Here is an 18,756-nt window from a genome sequence, read left to right on the forward strand (position 1 = left end):
GTGGTGGTCCGCCAAAATGCGTTGAGGTTTGAGTGGTCCATGAGCCCAGAACTGGAATTTAATCTCGTAACTTGTATGATTGGATTCGGATAAGTTTGTCACACTTCATTGGCAAGATTATTTTAATAATCTGGGGGGGGGAGGGGAGTGTTGGTTGAGTGGTGCACACGCACACACTGCACTGTGAACTTGACCAACTAAGTTGGATTCCGAGCCATGGCTAAAATCAATGGGTAGGAGTGCTAGCCGAACTGGTTTTACGCCTCGCTCCTTTAGCAACCCACACTGACCAGCGTGGTTACATATATAATGGTGAACACCTTAGACACAGACATTTGTAAGTGGAGTTGGTAGTTGACGTATATATTTTTTATCGCACAAGACTTCCAGCTTGTTCAGCTGTGGCCAGTAGGTGGCAGTGCACTGAATTCTTCCCTGTAATTGCATACATTTAGTATTTTCATCCTTTGTGTACTGCTCGTGGACATGTGTTGCAGGGACGTGCGGTCAGGGGAGGCAGGGGAGGCAGAGCCTCACCTGTTATACTCCAATGAAAATAGCTGTTACGAAAAGTAAAAAAAGGAATAATCAAATAAAATAAATATTACGATTTTTCCACTGATCTGTGTTATAAATGTCATTTCCGTACGATTCCAATAATTTTTATAGTCAAAATCGCCAAATTTGCGGAGCTCCGCTGTAAATACGGGAAGAGACGAGAGGTGAGGCAGTGATGAGCTCAGCCTCCCCTCTGATTGCGCAACCCTTTAGTAACTGGATGGAGCGCGGGCAATAAGCGCGTGCCTGTTACTATCTCAGTATGTCACCAATGTAATGTTTGTAGACCCCTTCATTTCATGTCCTCGCCTTCCATACTCCAAAGTAACTTATTTCACGTATGTGTATAAAGATATTTAGGCTCGCTGGTCTCGTCATGAAACTGCAATGAAAAAGCACCATGGGAGGCAGCTATCGCATCTGCCTCACTGAGGGGGACGTATCTAACACGCCCCCCTCGGCGAGGCCACGCCCCCTCCGTGAGACCACGCCCCCCTCAGTGTGTGAATCTGGCTCTGACACGAGCCAGTGCCTCTCCAGCCATTGACCTCACCGCACGTTACTGATGTGTTGATGTACTCAATGTACTCATCCTGCCATATACAAAATACTCATGACGGTAAGGGAAAATCATTGACCCACATTAAAATGTCTTCATACTCTGAGAGAATTTCCTGGATAATTATTACAAATTACAACCGTTTGTCAATCCACTGTTGGGTCAAGGCCTCCCCACGCCTTTTGATTTATGGGGATTATTGTGCACTGGTCAGTGAAAATTGGTAAAGAGGGGACCCGGGGCCTGTTCAGATATCAATTGCCACTGCTGTTAGCCCTGGCTATCAATTAAGAGTCAGGTTACTGGGTCCATAGTGTAGTTTGCCAACCACCGTGACACCAACAACATTATACACGTATGTATAATAGAGTTATACACAAAACTACAACCCAGCTGTTGGTAGCTTACTAGAAAAAGCAGATTAATTTTGTTTTTAACTTTTCAACCGTAGATTTCCAGAATTACCTCCGGACACAGACTGGGAATAACACCACGGTGAACATCATCATCTCCACAGTGGACTACCTGCTGAGGTTACAGGTGTGGACCCACGCAGGCTACCTCTTTGAGCCATACAAGCACAACACCACATTCACTCAGTAGCGTTGTGAACCTCTAGGTGTCGAATAAGTTCACTCACATTTTTATGAAACGACCGAAACGCATCACCTGGAGTATGTGCCCCAATCACGCACTTTGTTTTCCATAAAGCGGATAAAATTATCTTCTTGGTTCTTTCGGTAAAGTCACGTAGAATGGAAATAATAAAATAATAAAGATAAAACATAATAAAATTATTCTCACGACGTTTCGGCCACAACGCAAGCAGCCTTTCCCCCCTCCATCCCAGCTTAAATAGTCGCTCCAAGCCTGGGGTGTGTCATTCAGACTCTGTCTTCTCGACAGACCTGTTCTCCTCCTGAGGACGGCTGCTTGCGTTGTGGCCGAAACGTAGTGAGAATTATTTTATAATGTTTTATTTTTATTATTTTATTATTTCCATTCTACATGACTTTACCGAAAGAACCAAGAAGATGAATCCCTGCAGTCACGAAAGCTTTAAATCGGATAAAATTAATCAAGCCAAATGTGTCTCCACTCTCAGCCATCTCGGTTGGCTACTCGAGCCCCCCGCTCTACGTCCGTGTACCAGTTGGTGTGTGCCTATGTTGCGGTGTGTAAACAACGCCACTGGGGAGATGAAGGAGGTCGGGTGTTGTGCTCGTCAACGTGTGCCGTGCCGGCCTTCATAGGTGCTCGCTAACAGCACTTGCCCCAACGGTCTGTTAAGGCTATACGAGGGATCTTTGTTGTTGTTTACCGATGTGATATTGAGTAAACTCCATGACGACAAACCTGAAATTGGCCGCCCTCTTTAATACAGTGCATCGAGTCAACAAAGCACGTGTTTTTGGTCACCACATCTCACATAAATACACACTACTTTCACACGCATCGCACAGATGCATTAACACGTGTGTTTTTTTTACCAGGTTATACTGCACTGCTTGTGGCGACTACTGTTAGGGCCTACTGAGGCCAGAATTATTGTTGGCTGACTTTACATCTCCCCTGCTTTGGTGTTGAGAGTTCATGCACTATAATTTGTAGGCCAACTCAACTTTAGGGAGGCCTGTATCCTATACATACACCATTTTCCACTGACTTAGAAGTTCCGGGATACATTATAGGCTAACCACTCTGCATATACACCGTCTTCCACACACAAACACACACTAATTGCATTACATTGTGTCATCATTGCTCCCAATCTTGCTCGGTGGGTTGGTCTTGGTGTCCCCAGGAGTCGATAAGCGACTTCTACTGGTACTACTCTGGCAAGGATATCATCGATGAGCAGGGCCAGCGCAACTTCTCCAAGGCGATCAAGGTGGCCAAGCAGGTGTTCAACTCGCTCACCGAGTACATCCAGGTGAGTTTGCTCTCTCCGTGCCTCTCACCTCTCCTGCCCTACCCCTCACTATCACTTCCTGTCCACGACTACTTGGAGCCCTCACTCTGCTGGCCTGCGAATAGCCTTGGGCCCAACACCACGCCTGGGTGAGATTTTCACTCTTCCTGGTTTTTGCCAAGATAGGACTCCTTTTTGAGGCGTTAAATCTCTCGTTTTGTTTTCTTTGTCAGTCGTATCATAATACACCCCCCCGAGTCGTTGCATTTATGTGCAGTTCTACGCTCTGTTGGTATTGTGCGATATTCATCTTCCCATGACAGGTCCCATTTTTGTACCTCAGAGGTGGAAACCCTATGCCCAGGCTATCAGTTCCTCCACTTTCTGTCGAGATGAGGCCTTTGTAGGCTACCCTGCCCCTCTTCCACCATCTCGACATGCCCACCCTTAGCTGACATTACCTCCTGGGGCCTAGTGACCAAGCCTTGTAAAATTACCTGTTGTTTGGAAACAGTCTTTAAAAAAATCATTTTATACAAAATTGAATGGATACATAGTTTATGTAGTGTTTATTTTTTATCCAATTTTCTTTTTACTAACAAGGCCAGACGATTGAGTGAAACAAGTAACATTTTGGCCCAATTTTCTATTCTCATTTTTGACTCCATAACGTATTTGCTGGTTCCAGTTTGCAGCCTGGTTGCAGATGGATATCGCTCTTCTCCATCAGCGCCTGCAGTCACCCGATCATGACTGATTCTGTCAAAGCAGGTTGCCATGGGAACAGATGGCTCTTCGGCCCGGCCTGGGGCAAGCTTGGTTCCAAGTGACCATGAGAACAGTCCAAACACAAGAGGAGCCTCTGTCCATTCCTTTATAATTTTTTCGCCTCCTTAGTTTGTTTTTATTTTGTGCCCAAAGTGTGTGTTTTAACATACCAATCTCATCCATGAAATGTCAATATGAATGTTTTGGCCTGCTCAAAAGAGTGATGGGCTATGTTTACCTCCATCGGTAGCCTTCCGCCAATGGGGTTGAAATTCTAAAACCCTCCGGTAAAAGACTCGGCTCCATAATCCCGGACCCTCTGCACTTCCACTTAACATTGTACAAATGGCCTTGATTGCTACCTGTGCCTTCACGAAGGCCCTCAGCCCTCCAATGGGGGACTGCCGGTGCAATGCATCGCACGCGAGCGCTTGCGTGTGTTCTCCCACACAGGGCCCGTGCACGGGGAACCAGCAGAGTCTGGCGCACAGCCGCCTGTGGGACGCCGTCGTGGGCTTCCTGCACGTCTTCGCGCACATGCAGATGAAGCTGTCGCAGGTGCGACGCACGCACCGCACATACTCACACGCGCACCCCCCACACAGACATCGCCCACACGCACGCGCACACACGCGCACGCACACATGCGCGCGCGCACACACATTCTCACACATGACCGGACACCAGAGTTACCATCACATGCATGACACAAAGACACAGATCCCCCCGTATAGCCTGTAACAGAGAGAGAGTCACACTCTTATGTATTGAACCGCCATCTCAGCAGAATATTCTTAATGGCAATGCCTCTTGCTATTCCACTCGCTTTCCTCCCAAACCTCTGGATCTCTACAGGATGCCAGCCAGATCGAGCTCCTCAAGGAGCTCCTGGACTTGCAGAAGGACATGGTGGTGATGCTGCTCTCTCTCCTTGAAGGTAAGGCCACCACTTCTCACGTGGGTTATAATTTCCACCGTGTGTTTGTCTTGTTACTGTCATTCAAACCTTTCGAACATTCATTTCTTTTTCCAGGCAATGTTGTAAACGGCACCATCGGCAAGCAGATGGTGGACATGTTGGTGGAGTCATCGAGCAACGTGGAAATGATCCTCAAGTTCTTCGACATGTTCCTCAAGCTCAAGGACCTCACGTCATCGGACACCTTCAAGGAGCACGACCCGGACAGCAAGGGCGTCATCTCCAAGCGGGACTTCCAGAAGGCCATGGAGAGCCAGAAGACCTACAGCCCGTCCGAGATCGAATTCCTGCTGTCGTGCGCTGAGACGGACGAGAGCGAGCAGCTGGACTACGAGGAGTTCACGGAGCGCTTCCACGAGCCCGCCAAGGACATCGGCTTCAACGTGGCCGTGCTGTTGACCAACCTGTCGGAGCACATGCCACACGACACGCGCCTGCAGACCTTCCTGGAGCTCGCCGACAGCGTCCTCAACTACTTCCAGCCCTTCCTGGGGCGCATCGAGATCATGGGCAGCGCCAAGCGCATCGAGCGCATCTACTTCGAGATCACCGAGTCGAGCCGCACGCAGTGGGAGAAGCCGCAGGTGAAGGAGTCGAAGCGGCAGTTTATCTTCGACGTCGTCAACGAGGGTGGCGAGAAGGAGAAGATGGAGCTGTTCGTGAACTTCTGCGAGGACACCATCTTCGAGATGCAGCTGGCCGCCAAGATCTCCGAGTCAGACCTGGCTGAGCGCGCGGGGGCGCGGGGAGAGGAGGAGGAGGAGAACATGGAGGAGGAGGAGCTAGAGTCGAGCTTCTTCTCGGTGACGACGGTGAAAATGGCCGTGGGCTCCCTGAAGAACAACAGCACGTCGGTTGCCAAGCTGTTCACTGTGAAGAACCTGAAGAAGCAGCTGAAGAAGGCGAAGAAGATGACGGCCAAGGAGATGGTGGTGGCGCTCTTCTCCGGCATGTGGAGCCTCGCGGTGGGGCTGCTCGTCATGGGCTTCACTGTCGGCCGTGGCTTTTGGAGGATCACCTTCGGCGGGGGTGGCAGCATGGTGGAGAACGCCAAGAAGATGACGGTGACCGACCTGCTGGGCGGCATGCCGGACCCGACGCAGGACGGCGTGCACGCGGACGGCACCAGCGACATGCACGACCGCAAGGAGTTCGACGGCAGTGACGACGACCTGCAGAACTCGGCGCTGGCGCTCGTCAACCGCGAGGACGCTGAGAAGGAGTTCTTCACGGGCGTGCTCGGCCTCGACCTGAAGCGCGAGGGCGGCCAGTTCAAGCTGCTCACGCACGACCTCGGCGACCTCGTGCACACGGCCCACGGAGACGACGCGGCGCACGATCCGGCCGGCGCGGACGTACGTGCGCCAGGGCCTCGCCGGGCCGGGGCGTGGTGGCGACGTCTAGGACGTTCGTAATCGACGAGTTCAGATCCTTCACGGAATCGGAGTCTTGTTTAGACTGGAGGAATCCGATGGGCTTAGTGGTCACGTGGATTTTTTCTCCGGCTCTCCTCCAGTTTTTCCCTCCACATTTAGAAACACGCGTTTAGAGTGTTTGCCTGCTATACATTTCCACATGATTAAGCCACTTTGTTTTGTTGAGCTATCATTTGTGGCCAAGTTGCTTCTGAAAAAGAGCTATATAGCTCAGTGGACCTTACCTGGTAAAATAAAATAAATAGTCTGAATCTCATTGTTCACAGATGTCCAGTTTTGGCAGGTCAGCAAGTTACAATAGCGAACAATACAAAATACAATTCTGGTCAGGGCTCGAGTCCAATGGTGAGTTGGCACTCCGCAGAAAGCCTGAGGGTGATCTTCCCGCCTTATGGACTCGACACCCTGGTGGGGATGGTGGCAGAGCGGCAGCATAGCCTACGAAGGCCTCATCTCCATATAAAGTTTGAGGACTGTTGCCATAAGTGGAAGGTTGGCACGTCTGAGGTACAAATTTCATGGGGATATGAAATGTCAACCGTTGGGCTCAGGGCCACGAACGGGACATGAGTGCCATCTCGTTGCTTGTGTGAGCAGGGAGAAACTTCTGACATTTCATTGTACAGTTTGATCCATGTATAGACACCCCACAAAAAATGACGATAAAATACTGACAAGATGACCAAACGTTGACTCAGCCCATAATCCGTCCGGGGGGTCGATAAAATACTTGACAGCTTGTGGGGAAGTCAAGAGTGGTTGTCCTTTGGATAGACTTGCCCCTGACACCCCACCCCATTGCTCTTTTGAGCAGGAAATCACTCCGACTGTTACATAATTAACGTTTTGCATGTTGGGCTGCTGCAGGCAAAGAAAGGTGAAGATGGACATACGGAAGTGAAAACGGAGGTGGAGAAAGCCGAGTAAGCAATTTGTCTAACCCGGAAGAGTTTTACCGTTCGTCTCTGATTTGTCCCAAAGCAAATCGCTTGCGACGCCACGCTCTTGAGTTGCTCCCTCACCCCCGGGGTCATCGCTAAAAGGGGGGCCGCTCTCTCCCCCGACAGTGGAGAATATGGAGAGAAGGAGGACAAGGAGTCCCAGGAGGCTCCGCAGAAGAAGAAAAAGAAAAAGAGGCACTTTGGATACAGGCACGATGACCTGGAAGGCGCCGAGTCGGACTTCTGGAAGAAGATAACGGCGTACCAGCAGAAGCTGCTGGTGAGGGAACTTGTTGTGACCGCGATGACAATCGCCGGTCACGGTGGTCCGTTCCCCCCGCCCCCGCACCTCCGGTTTAGCGCTCTGTTGGCTACGTACGGTGCAGAAGACGTTCACCGTACATACGTGTGATCGGTTGCCTCTTGTCCGCAATTGCAACGTGCTGTCACACAGTCGCGTTTGATTATTTGCGCGGCCCGGTGTGGTACGGGGAGAGAATGTTGGTGCCTTGGTGGGGGGGCTGATCTGAGATGTGAAGTAAAAAGAGTGAAACTGAAGACAATTCATGTTGATTGGATGTGCCGACGTAATGAATGGATTGAGAGATTGTGTGCACACACGCCCCTTGATTAACCATGGAGCATAAACAATGTGTGCACCTTCCAGCTCTCCGATGTTTTTTTCGGGCTACACCGCGTTGTTGTTGTTGTTTCGATGTCCATACTATTGCTGCACATGCTAGGAGCTGAAGAAGCCTCCAGCAACATGGCGTGAAACCTGGACCAGAGAGGAAACGTACAAGAACCTGGCTGGCGATAGTCATATTTGACAAAAGCACGCTCCATTGTTTTAACATTGAATAATATTTCTATTGTAATGTTTGGTATTTGAATGCAACTGGGTCACCACGGAGGCGAGATGTAATCTCCCTTTCCTGGCATATAGAAGGTCGCGGGTTCGATCCCGACCTTGACGCCTGTGTAGTGTTGTACAGACGAACTCTTCGACGTCTTTTAGTAGCACACACTTTTATTTGTGAATACAGTCCCTATGCACTGAGGGGTATACGGTCCCCTCACCCGTTACACTCCGAACGTACAAGCCTACAGGCTACTCATACCCTGCTCCTTCAGTGTCCTCTGACTGGATCTAGGGAGATGTCTCCCTGACCACTGGTTACTCTGAGCCCTAGCCCTTATAAGGGCTGGAGGGCTTGGTCTAGGGTCCTATGCTTCTTCCGCCGTCTTGGGTCTTCGTGTCGTCGAACTCCCCGAGAGCTCTGAGCGTTCTGGCTTTATACTCGTTCGTGGCCGGGTTGTCCAATCCCCGGCCACCTTGTGGAACCCTGTGATTGGTCGTTCCCAATCTGCTTTTCGATCCCAATTTACCCTATCTGACCCTGACCGTTAGGTCGCGCGGGAAAACCTTGTTTACGGTCAGCTCTCACAACTTGTGAGACCCTGACCGTTAGTTTGAGCGGGAAACCCTTGTCAACGATTAGCTCTCCCTGTTTGTGAATATCGAGTGGGTAACTCTACTACACCTGTATATTTAGAGTTTACATGCCTCTCCCCACATTTAGAATTAACATCACACCTTTAGAGTATTTGGCTGCAAAAAATGTCCACGTGATAAGCCACTTCATTGGGTGATCATTTGTGGCCACGTCACTTCTGAAAATGAGCCTCCGTGGACCTTACCTGGTAAAATAAAAATTAGTTTTACATAGTTTTAACTGAGATGAAAATGTATCAAACTTTAACATGTATTACAGTTATGTTTAATTCAGGAGAGGCTTACTCTGTCTCAAAACTCGTTCGGGAATGATACCGCCTCGCACACAAATTTCTAACTTGCTGGTTACTCCGTCATGATGTTTCACTACTTGACTCCATCTAATATTTAATGAGCCAATTTTAAGTGCACTTTAATAACCATTTTTAAAATATTCTTTTTTTTATCCTGTTATACAACACTGCGGTTTGTTTTTGTCATGGCACCCGTCGATTTACCGTACTCATGTGCAATGCGTTGTTACTGCACTTTGGAGTATGTTTAGGAGCTTAATATTTTCCACATAATTAAATTTCCAATTGATTCTCTCATCACGTGGAACACTCAATAACCCTGCTGTGCAAAGCTATTAGGGAGACTTAATAAGTCATCTTCATTAATATCCAATTTAATTGTGTTTACACTCTTTCAGAACTCTTTCGCAAGGAATTTTTACAACATGAGGATGTTGGCACTGGTGATGGCATTTGCAATTAATTTCATCCTTCTCTTCTACAAGGTAACCGTGTGATGTGTGCATTGTGCGTCCTTGGACATATTAATAATTTACGTGACTCGTCGTCTGAAATCATAGCTTTACATTTCTCAGCCAAAGTAAGAACAGAGCCGCAATCCATTTAAACTTTTTTTTACAGCCCTTTGTAAATCCACTTACTGCATGAAGGTTACCCCCATGCAATGTTGGTCTTGGGGAGGGGGTTACCAAGCATACTTTACCTGGCTGGCCAGGGGGTCCCCCCCCCCCCCCCCCACCTGGTTTAAGTTCAGATGTCACTCGCCAAAGATCATTGCCGTGGCCTGAAATCAAATTCAGGTGACTGTGCTACTGCTCCAATACACCATCTTAACAATGCACTCAAGTACACAACAGATTGATACGTATATGTTACATACACAGCGAACCCATTGTCTGTATGTAGCAATGCTTGTGAATAATGATTTCCAGCATCTGGCACTTTTTTAAAGGGAATTTTCAGACACATAGTCTGCTGTAGGGTGGTAACAATCGACCTTTTGACACTATCTACAGCAGTAGACAATTGTGTGGCAGCAGTGAGTCCAATTATTGTGTGGAACTGATGGTTAAATATGAAATAATCCTTTTAAAACAAACAATGGAATGACATCTGTCCTTTCCTAAGCTGGCCACTGTTGGTCTGTGATTACGGAATGGCAGTTAATAGTCAACGTTGGTCATTATATGGACAAACTGGCCCATGCCAGAAGAATGTGAAATCTTCACCACTGGATTGTGTCACCGGAAGTGATGATCGTTGCCCCATATTTACTTGCGAAGGAGATGCTGTGGCTTTTTGATTTACCAGTGGTAAAGAACAAATAAAATAAGCTCCTGCCTCTTTTGTCAATAAACTGGTATATTAAGGACCCCACTCCTCCCAGGCCGTGTTGGTCATGGGAGTTGTTTGACCGTACTTCACCATACCGCTCGGTGCTGCTTAGTCAAGGGACAGGGGTGCCCAGGACCAATCGCTGGGTTCATCGCGTGGTGCGCTAACCGCTGCGCCACTGCTCGTCTTCACCGCTGGTATCCATTGCAAGAGGCTCAATGGGCCCTCTCCTGGTATAAACATGGTTTCGTCGGCTTATCCGGACGTCCGAATGTAATAACGGGCAAATGTGCACACGCAGGTGTCGTCGATGGACGGAGGCGACGAGGGGGGGGGCGACGTGGTGGCTGGGGAGGTGGAGGAGGTGGTGGTGGTGGAGGAGGAGGATGAGGATGCCCTGGTACACTTTGTGCTGGAGGAGAGTACGGGCTACATGGAGCCGGCGCTCCGGATGCTCGCCATCGTGCACACGCTCATCTCCTTCCTGTGCATCATCGGATACTACTGCCTCAAGGTGTGACAATGTCGCCCGTGACTTCTTTACTCAACTCAGAAATGTTACAGCATTGTGATGGTGAGGCTAGTGTGTGTACATATGTTTAACTGATTTCGCACCGTACGTAGCCAACCGTGCTAATCGGAGGTGCGAGTGTGCTTGACTCGCAACCGTAGAGTTGCGAGGAGGTTCACATTCCAATGCAGGCGCTTGGCCAATGCCGTCATTCTGCTGTGCTTTTTCACGAACCACATGGACCTGAAGCTGACCTCTGCCAGTGACACCGTTAACAGTGCTCGCCTCTCCCACGTTGACCTCCTGACGTAAGGATTTCGAGAAAGGCCCAGCTGAAAGCGGGGCCAGCTCCCTTCGTAAAGCGCGATGTCCGAGCGGGGTTACAGCTTGCTGTGGCTGGGTCACGTTGCCATGGGAGGCCAAGCTGAGCCCACTTCCCCAGTTCGCAAACCAGACCTGTTTGTTGAAACGTGGCATTGGGCATCCTTTGAGGAAGGATCCTGCTTGGGGTGTTTGGCCAATTATTATTTTGTATCCATGTGTGTTGACAGAGAGTGCCTCGAACAAAAACTGGTGCATACAAGGAGTCCACCAACTCGCCTCCAAATTACCGACTCGATTACGTGCACCGCCATCACACTTGACAAACGCCTCCATTCACGCTTCCCCCCCCACCAAACCAAAGACAAAGATCCCCCGTATAGCCTGTAACAGACTGTTTGGACAAGTGCTGTTAGCGAGCACCTATGAAGGCCAGAAGGGCACACAAGGGGGTGGGTGGCCAGCACCACGCCCGGCCGCATTTGTCTCCCCAGTGGCAATGTTTTTACGCACCGCACTAGGTCCTCAATTGAGGCTGAGTCGACCTAGGGGAGGCCCAGGACCGGTTCAGATAATCGTCACTGGTGTTGGCCATGAGCGGGAATCGAACTCGGGTCGCCAGGTTCGTAGCGCAGCGCGCTCACCGCAATCCTACACCCACACAGCTCGTTCAATTACAGTGACAAAAATGTGATTTGCGCGCATGTGGCACACACTCTGCTCATTCCCCCGAAGAAATTACCCGGTGGGCGCAGGAATCGAACCATCGATTGCGCGCGAAGTGAGTCCGGTGGCAAGCGCGCGGGCCGCTGTGTAATCCAGCCACGTAAACGCACCCTCGAGGGAATGCGTGGAAGCTCACACTCGTCTTCCTTTACCCGACCGAGATGTCTGGAATCATCCTGTGCCAAATCTCCGCAGACTCCAGGCTCCCTTTACCGCTCTACAGGGGGGCCCCTGTTCATTCCTTTGTTGGTCACCCGCAAAAGTGATCGAGGTGGGGGCAGTTGCACAGTTGAAAAATCAATGAAAGAACTCATTTAAACGACAGCATGAAGCCACGGAAGTCTTGAGGATGTCTTCACCCGGAGTTGTCTTGATTTTCTGAAAGAAAGAAAAAACGTGTCCCTTATAGAATTTTAACAGAGTAAATATAAAATCTACAACTCCTTGTCTAGTCACGTGTTGAAAGTTGAACTGCAAACTCGCACTCTTTTTTGCATCAATGTGTCAAACCGAGTTGTCGTCAACTCACAAACCCACTTGAGTGCGAGTACGGCATTCACGACATCATCATCGTCGTTGTCAAGCCATGTTGTTCATTCTTTTGCAGATGCAATCTCAAATTCACCTCCCTTTGTGCCCTCCCTCCCCCAATGTCTCCATTGTTTCTCTTCTTTGATCGCCCTGTCTTGTTCCCGGTGGTGCCTTTCAATCTATCAAAATTTGATTTACACATACGTGTGTGTTGATTTATGGAATACAAATTGGATGGTGGAAACATTTCTGGCCATGATTCTATCGTGGCAGTGAGCGTTTTTCTTCCGATGCAAAATTTATTTGCAAACCGGCTGAGTGTCCCTTGAGAAAACGAGATTGCATTGGTTTTGAAGAATTACCGTGAGTGGATAGGACACAACTGTCATGCCTATCTTACGGCAGATGAGCATCTTATCAAAACCCTTTTCCTTGGAATGGCATTGGCACGGTCTCTGACTTCACATTTGCTCGTAGTTTAGCTGAGATGCGATCCGCAGGGGCACGGAGTGCCACTCGCGGGAGTGCTCGTGTACTCACGTGCAAACTTTTTAGTTTTTTGTCATTTGTAATTCCATGATTATCAGTTACAGGCGGTCTCCAGTTGACGACGGTCCGATTCGCAGTGATCCACATTTACGACGTTCATATAACGCCACCATGGATAGGTTTACGACTCAGAAACTTGATTTAAGACGCATCTTCCGATACATTTGAACAGGGTCAGTCTGGTTTCCGATGTGATTTGGCATGGAGCTTTTGTTATTTCTCAAGTGCTTTTGTGAATTTGTACCCGTTAAACCCTGTTAAATATGGCTGATATTTAACAGGATTTGACTTGCCATTGGATTTCAGAGTGTACCCCATGTTATTTTAGCTCCTATTCTCTTCAGGAATTGAACTCCGTTCCTGAAAGAAGCTTTCGGCACGTGGAGTGAAACGTCGAACATCAAGCCAAACTAACGCGCGCGGTACAACCCGAAAACACGTAGGAGATTTGTTGCAGCACAACCCCGACAACCTGCGCAGCGGTGTCATTTTATTGACCCTGGTTGTGATGATGGACCGAGTGGGCCTCCTGAACAGGATTTGAATGCGTGCCCCCTCTGGATTGTGAGCCGAGCTGCTTGCCTCCGAGCTCAGAGGCTGTGACTTGTCTCCTACCCCGCCAGGTCCCGCTCGTGATATTCAAGCGGGAGAAGGAGGTGGCACGCAAACTGGAGTTTGATGGCCTTTACATCACAGAGCAGCCATCTGAGGACGACATCAAGGGGCAGTGGGACCGCCTCGTCATCAACACGCCGTGAGGGCCACTCCCATCCCTGTGATTGCGCACGTGCGCCGCCCACCCCAGTATGATCATCGGCAGAAATTGCGGCGGGGGTGTTCAACGAAACGACGGGGGTGCCTCGGTGGCGAGATGTTAACTACCTCGCCTGGTATACAGGAGGTCAGGGGTTCGAACTTGACCCTGACGCCTGCTGTATATTTGGAGTTTGCGTGTCTCTCTCCCCGTGGTCATGTGGATTTTTCTCTGGGTCCTCTGGTTTTTCCCTGCACATTTAGAATTAACATCACGAGTTTAGAGTATTTGGCTGCTATACATTCCCACGTGATTAGCCACTTTGTTGAGCTATCGGTTGTGGCCAGGTCACTTCTGAAAAGAGCTCTCAGTGGGCCTTACCTGATTAAAATAAAAAAAATAGTTTAGTAATCCACATGCAGTGTTGCATGCCTCATTTCTATGCAATAATTTACAACTTTTTGCCAATCCACTGCAAGATAAGGGCCTCTCCGTGGCTTTGCCGGTCACGGAAGTTGTTTGACCACACCACCGCGTTGACGTTTTGGTATAAGATGCCTTCAGGTGTTGTCCAGCCCTACCTGAACAAAGAAAGATTTTAAGACATCTAGAAAACATCTTCCAAAGCTGATGCAGTGCTTTGGAAGGTGTTTTCACTCGTTACCTTTGTGGGCGATTGAAACTAGCTCATAGGAAGGCATTCAGGAACACCCAATGTGTGTAGATTTTGACAAAGGAATTGGAATTAAATGTCAATGCCCACAGTATCAATCACTCCCATTGGTTGCTTATGGTGGCTGGCTGATAGGCTTGGCACTAGGCCACTTGCTGGCAAGCGAGGGTGGCAGTCTGTGAAAGCCCATCTGCCATTCTTTTCCCTCCCGCTGACAGACTTAGGGCTCGTCTCGTAGCTATTATCTCCCTTGCACAGCTGTTGCGCTTTTTGATTATTTGTGCGTGGAAATTACTTGGCGATTCTGCTATTGCGAGATGGTTTTACCGTGCGCTCGCTCTGCATTTCAGGTCCTTCCCAAATAACTACTGGGACAAGTTTGTGAAACGAAAGGTGAGCGCTGCTGCACTCGGTGCGTCAAAGCCCTGAGCACGATGTGACAAGTTGGAACTTTGCACAGAATACCTCACAATTAGACCACACCAGTTAGTAATTTCAGTGCAAGTCAACTTCTTGGTTCTTTCGGTAAAGTCACGTAGAAGGGAAATAATAAAATAATAAAAATAAACATAATAAAATAATTCTCACGACGTTTCGGCCACAACGCAAGCAGCCGTCCTCAGGTGAAGAATAGGTCTGTCGGAAATCCCATATCTGCATTTCCCATAAATATGCTAAATTCCTCTTGATATGCCAATTCCTTTGTCAAGGCGCTCTTCCCCCTCCAACCCAGCTTAAATATACGCTACCAAGCCTGGTAGTGTTCTTTCAGATGCTGTTTTTTCCGACAGGCCTGTTCTTCACCTGAGGATGGTTGCTTGCGTTGTGGCCGAAACGTCGTGAAAATTATTTTATTATGTTTCATTTTTATTATTTTATTATTTCCCTTCTACGTAACTTTACCGAAAGAACCAAGAAGATGAATCCCTGCAGTCACGAAAGCTTTCAATCGAAATGCAAGTCAAGTTAAACAAGCGATGGGACCGTGCTCGTCCAACCAACGTTGGCGGCCCCGAGTCAGTGGCGGGAAATTCCACTTTCCCATGGCGTGAGCCAGCCTCTTTGTGGGACGACCACTGTTGGTTGTCTTCTTTTGGCTTGGTGCTCATTTTATTGGCTCCGGGGGAGATGACGCGCCGATTTGAGCTTGAGCCATGACTGAGATTTGAACTCGCAACCTTGTACTTATGAAAAGTCCCGCTTTGATTACAGTGCCGCCCGGCCAGATATTTATTGTGATAAGGGAGATGTAGTGCTTTTTCTCAGAGTATTTTTTTTCTTCTAGGTTATGGACAAGTATGGTGAATTTTATGGCCGTGACCGCATCAGCGAACTGCTCGGGCTTGACATGGCCGCGCTGGACTTCAGCAGGAGAAATGAGAAGCCCAAGAAGGAAAGCTCCATCTTCGCACTGTAAGCAGCAGTTGGGATTTTCACCGTCAGCTTTTAATTGTACAAATGTTTGTTTACGTATGAAACATGTACGTATAAAACAAAGATCGCCCGTGTAGCCTTTAACAGACCGTTGGGGTAAGTGCTGTTAGCGAGCACCTGTGAAGGCCGGATCGACACATGAGGGGGTGGGGTGGCAAACACCACGCCCGGGCGCCTTTGTCTCCCTCGTGGCAATGTTTTTACACATTGCACTAGGTCCTCAATTGAGGCTGAGTCGACCTAGGGGAGGCCCAGGACCGGTTCAGATAATCGTCACTGGTGTTGGCCATGAGCGGGGTTCGTAACGCAGTGCGCAAACCGCTACACTACCGCTCCCCATATACACACGCATGCACACACACACAAGCAACTTGCACTCCGTTGGTGAATTAAACTGCAGACTGTAATTTTTCGCCAGTATTTCCGGTGGACGTCTGCTCTCGTTGATATAATTTAGCCAACACTGTTGAGATTCTAAGTTCCAATCCTGGACTTCCATCCAAGGATGGAATTTATATATTCTACGTAGTCACTTTTATGGTCTCAGTTCAGTCAAGTCATAAAAGTCCAAAAAGCATTTTCATGCACAAATAAGCACTGGGAAGACTCAACTTAATTATAATACGGATTTAAATAGTGTCTAAATATGCCTGCATCTCAAAATTATATACATAAACGGTCACCATAGGTGGTCTTCAGCTAGTTTAACACGTAGGCTTTCGCGACCAATATTATCCACAATAGAGGTTTTTTGGATTACATTGCGTAAATATAAATGTGTCGTTAAACCCGCCACAGCCAATTAGTAAGGTTTGTTACGTAAACAAAACATGCCAGTTCATTACCAGCTCAGCACACCGGTGTGTTGGTAATTACAACCAGCTTCAACTCTGGCTGTCGCCTGATGAGGCTGGTTGTAATTACCGGCGAAACATCGTACTTAGATTGTAAATATTGTGGGTTTACTCTCCAACACTCCGTGTGCTGAACTAGTAACGAATTGGGATGTTTTGTTTAAGTGACAAACGTTACTAATTGGCTGCGTCAGGTGGTGGCGAGTTTAACGACACATTTATATTTACGTGATCCAACCCAAATAAACCTACATTATGGTCTTCAGCTAGTGGTGAACAATTCCACATTACTACGGTTGGGGCCAAGGTCGCCAGATTACACTCCCTATTGACTTACCGTAAAGTGGTACTTAGTTTTGTGGACCACGGAGGGTCAATGCGCTGAGCCGACACACGGGCTTGCTAAGAATGATTGTGTATAAATAGCCCTGGTCACTATTTGCATGTATGTTGAACTTCCTTCGTACCGTACGTGGCCAACATTGCTAATCGGGAGGATTGCGCTCCTAAATCACTCGGGGCCATGTCCTTGAGGACTTTTTCGTGATCATTTAGCCAAACAGCGAAGGCGGTCACTCATTCACGCAGCTAAATGCGGCGCGAGTCTGTGTGCTTGTCTCGGATATAGCCCCCTTACACACCGAAAGGATGAACGCAGTGACTATCAGGTCATCCATAATGTGCGAGGGCATCACACCTATCGCGGAATGGTCTGAAAATGGCAAAATGAGTTGGGCCTGTACGAAGATGCACATTCTGTACAGTGAAACAGTCTGTGAATAATGCAAGAAAAATATAAACAGCAACCGCCGGTGTTTATTTGTAAATAATAATTTAGATAAGCTCAGTTTTATGCTTGTGGAGGACAGTAAAAATGCCTCTATAAATAATTGAAAAAAAAACTTCTACTGGCTAGGTAAGAGACAGGACGAGACATTGATTCATTGAGACATGAAGAGGAAGCCTTTGGGTGTCTTGTGTTAAAGGTTGCTCCGGTGAAGATAGGTGCTGTTCCTCTGTCCGGCTGTCAGTAGGGGGCTCCAATTGCAGAGCAGTTTTTGTTGTTTACCGTTCAGCTTCCAGATGTTGGGACCTGACGCCAAACAGCTCGCAGTACAACCTGAAAACACCCGAGAGAGAGAGAGGGACATCGCGGCCGCAAAAACCTCAGTGGTGGATTTGATGTTAGTCCACAAGAGCTGTTGACAGCCATTGAAAGAGCCAATGAATAGAGTGTACACATGAAAATATGTTGCGTAATAGCTGTCAGAAGTGTTCCACGCGGTATATTGGCAGTGTGCATTGAGGATAGTGGTGAGTTTTTTTTATATCGTTACTTAATAACACCATACACAAGCCTGTAAATTACCTTTTTACATCCCTCATTTGTGGTTAATAAAAAATGTACTTAGAAACTTCATTAAGATGAGATGAGAGGTGCTAATTTTGTAATTTACAACCTATAATCTTTGTGAGACCAATATTTTACCTCACCACAATTCAATTACAAATTGATGAGTAGGCAAAATGTTAAATTCATATTATTAACACCACTTTTCCTAAACGCCGGTGCTTCAAGCCGATTACCGTAGAGATTTACAGTTGTCTGCTTTCTAGCGTGGAGGAGTATAGGCCAACATTTATTTCAGAAACGCTCTCTTGAGAGCTCCCTGTAGTGGTGTGAGCAAGAAATTGCAGGGCTGCACCTTTATCTTTTACCTTTACGAATGCATTAACGGTGTAACTACGCCGTTTATATTTTAGCAAAAATGATTAGTAATTGTGCAAGGTCTATCCACTGTGTGAGGTAACACGGACTGGCATTTAAATCATCTCAGGGTGAAGGCTTCAGTTACCTCGGCTGAGAAGGAAACATGATTAAAAATGTATTTCATGGTTGGCTATGTATGGCACAAAAGAAGTTCAACATACATACATAAAGACGTTCAACATACATACATAAAGACATTCTTCATACATGCGCACATTTTCCAGTCGAACATGCCGGCCTCTTCAACACAGCCTGATATGATACACAGTGCACGTCGCGGAGAAGGTGCTGCAGAAATAACTCTGAAATTCATCACAATGGCATGGGTGCACTCG

General features: G+C 48.0%; 1 protein-coding gene across 1 annotated transcript in view; it reads left to right on the forward strand.

Moving 5' to 3' along the window:
• Positions 1-18,756, forward strand: part of LOC133347254 (ryanodine receptor 2-like) — a 323,764-nt gene that overhangs the window by 280,465 nt on the left and 24,543 nt on the right. Inside the window, 12 exon segments of the mRNA XM_061559372.1 lie at positions 1,569-1,657; positions 2,922-3,050; positions 4,251-4,355; positions 4,653-4,734; positions 4,831-6,131; positions 7,080-7,135; positions 7,280-7,433; positions 9,361-9,447; positions 10,599-10,811; positions 13,559-13,689; positions 14,713-14,755; positions 15,648-15,775. Coding sequence (XP_061415356.1) covers positions 1,569-1,657; positions 2,922-3,050; positions 4,251-4,355; positions 4,653-4,734; positions 4,831-6,131; positions 7,080-7,135; positions 7,280-7,433; positions 9,361-9,447; positions 10,599-10,811; positions 13,559-13,689; positions 14,713-14,755; positions 15,648-15,775 — 2,518 coding nt within the window.

This window comes from Lethenteron reissneri, chromosome 25 (genome assembly GCF_015708825.2).
Source record: "Lethenteron reissneri isolate LAM-NWPU_2019-01 chromosome 25, ASM1570882v1, whole genome shotgun sequence".
NCBI classification, from domain to species: domain Eukaryota; kingdom Metazoa; phylum Chordata; class Hyperoartia; order Petromyzontiformes; family Petromyzontidae; genus Lethenteron; species Lethenteron reissneri.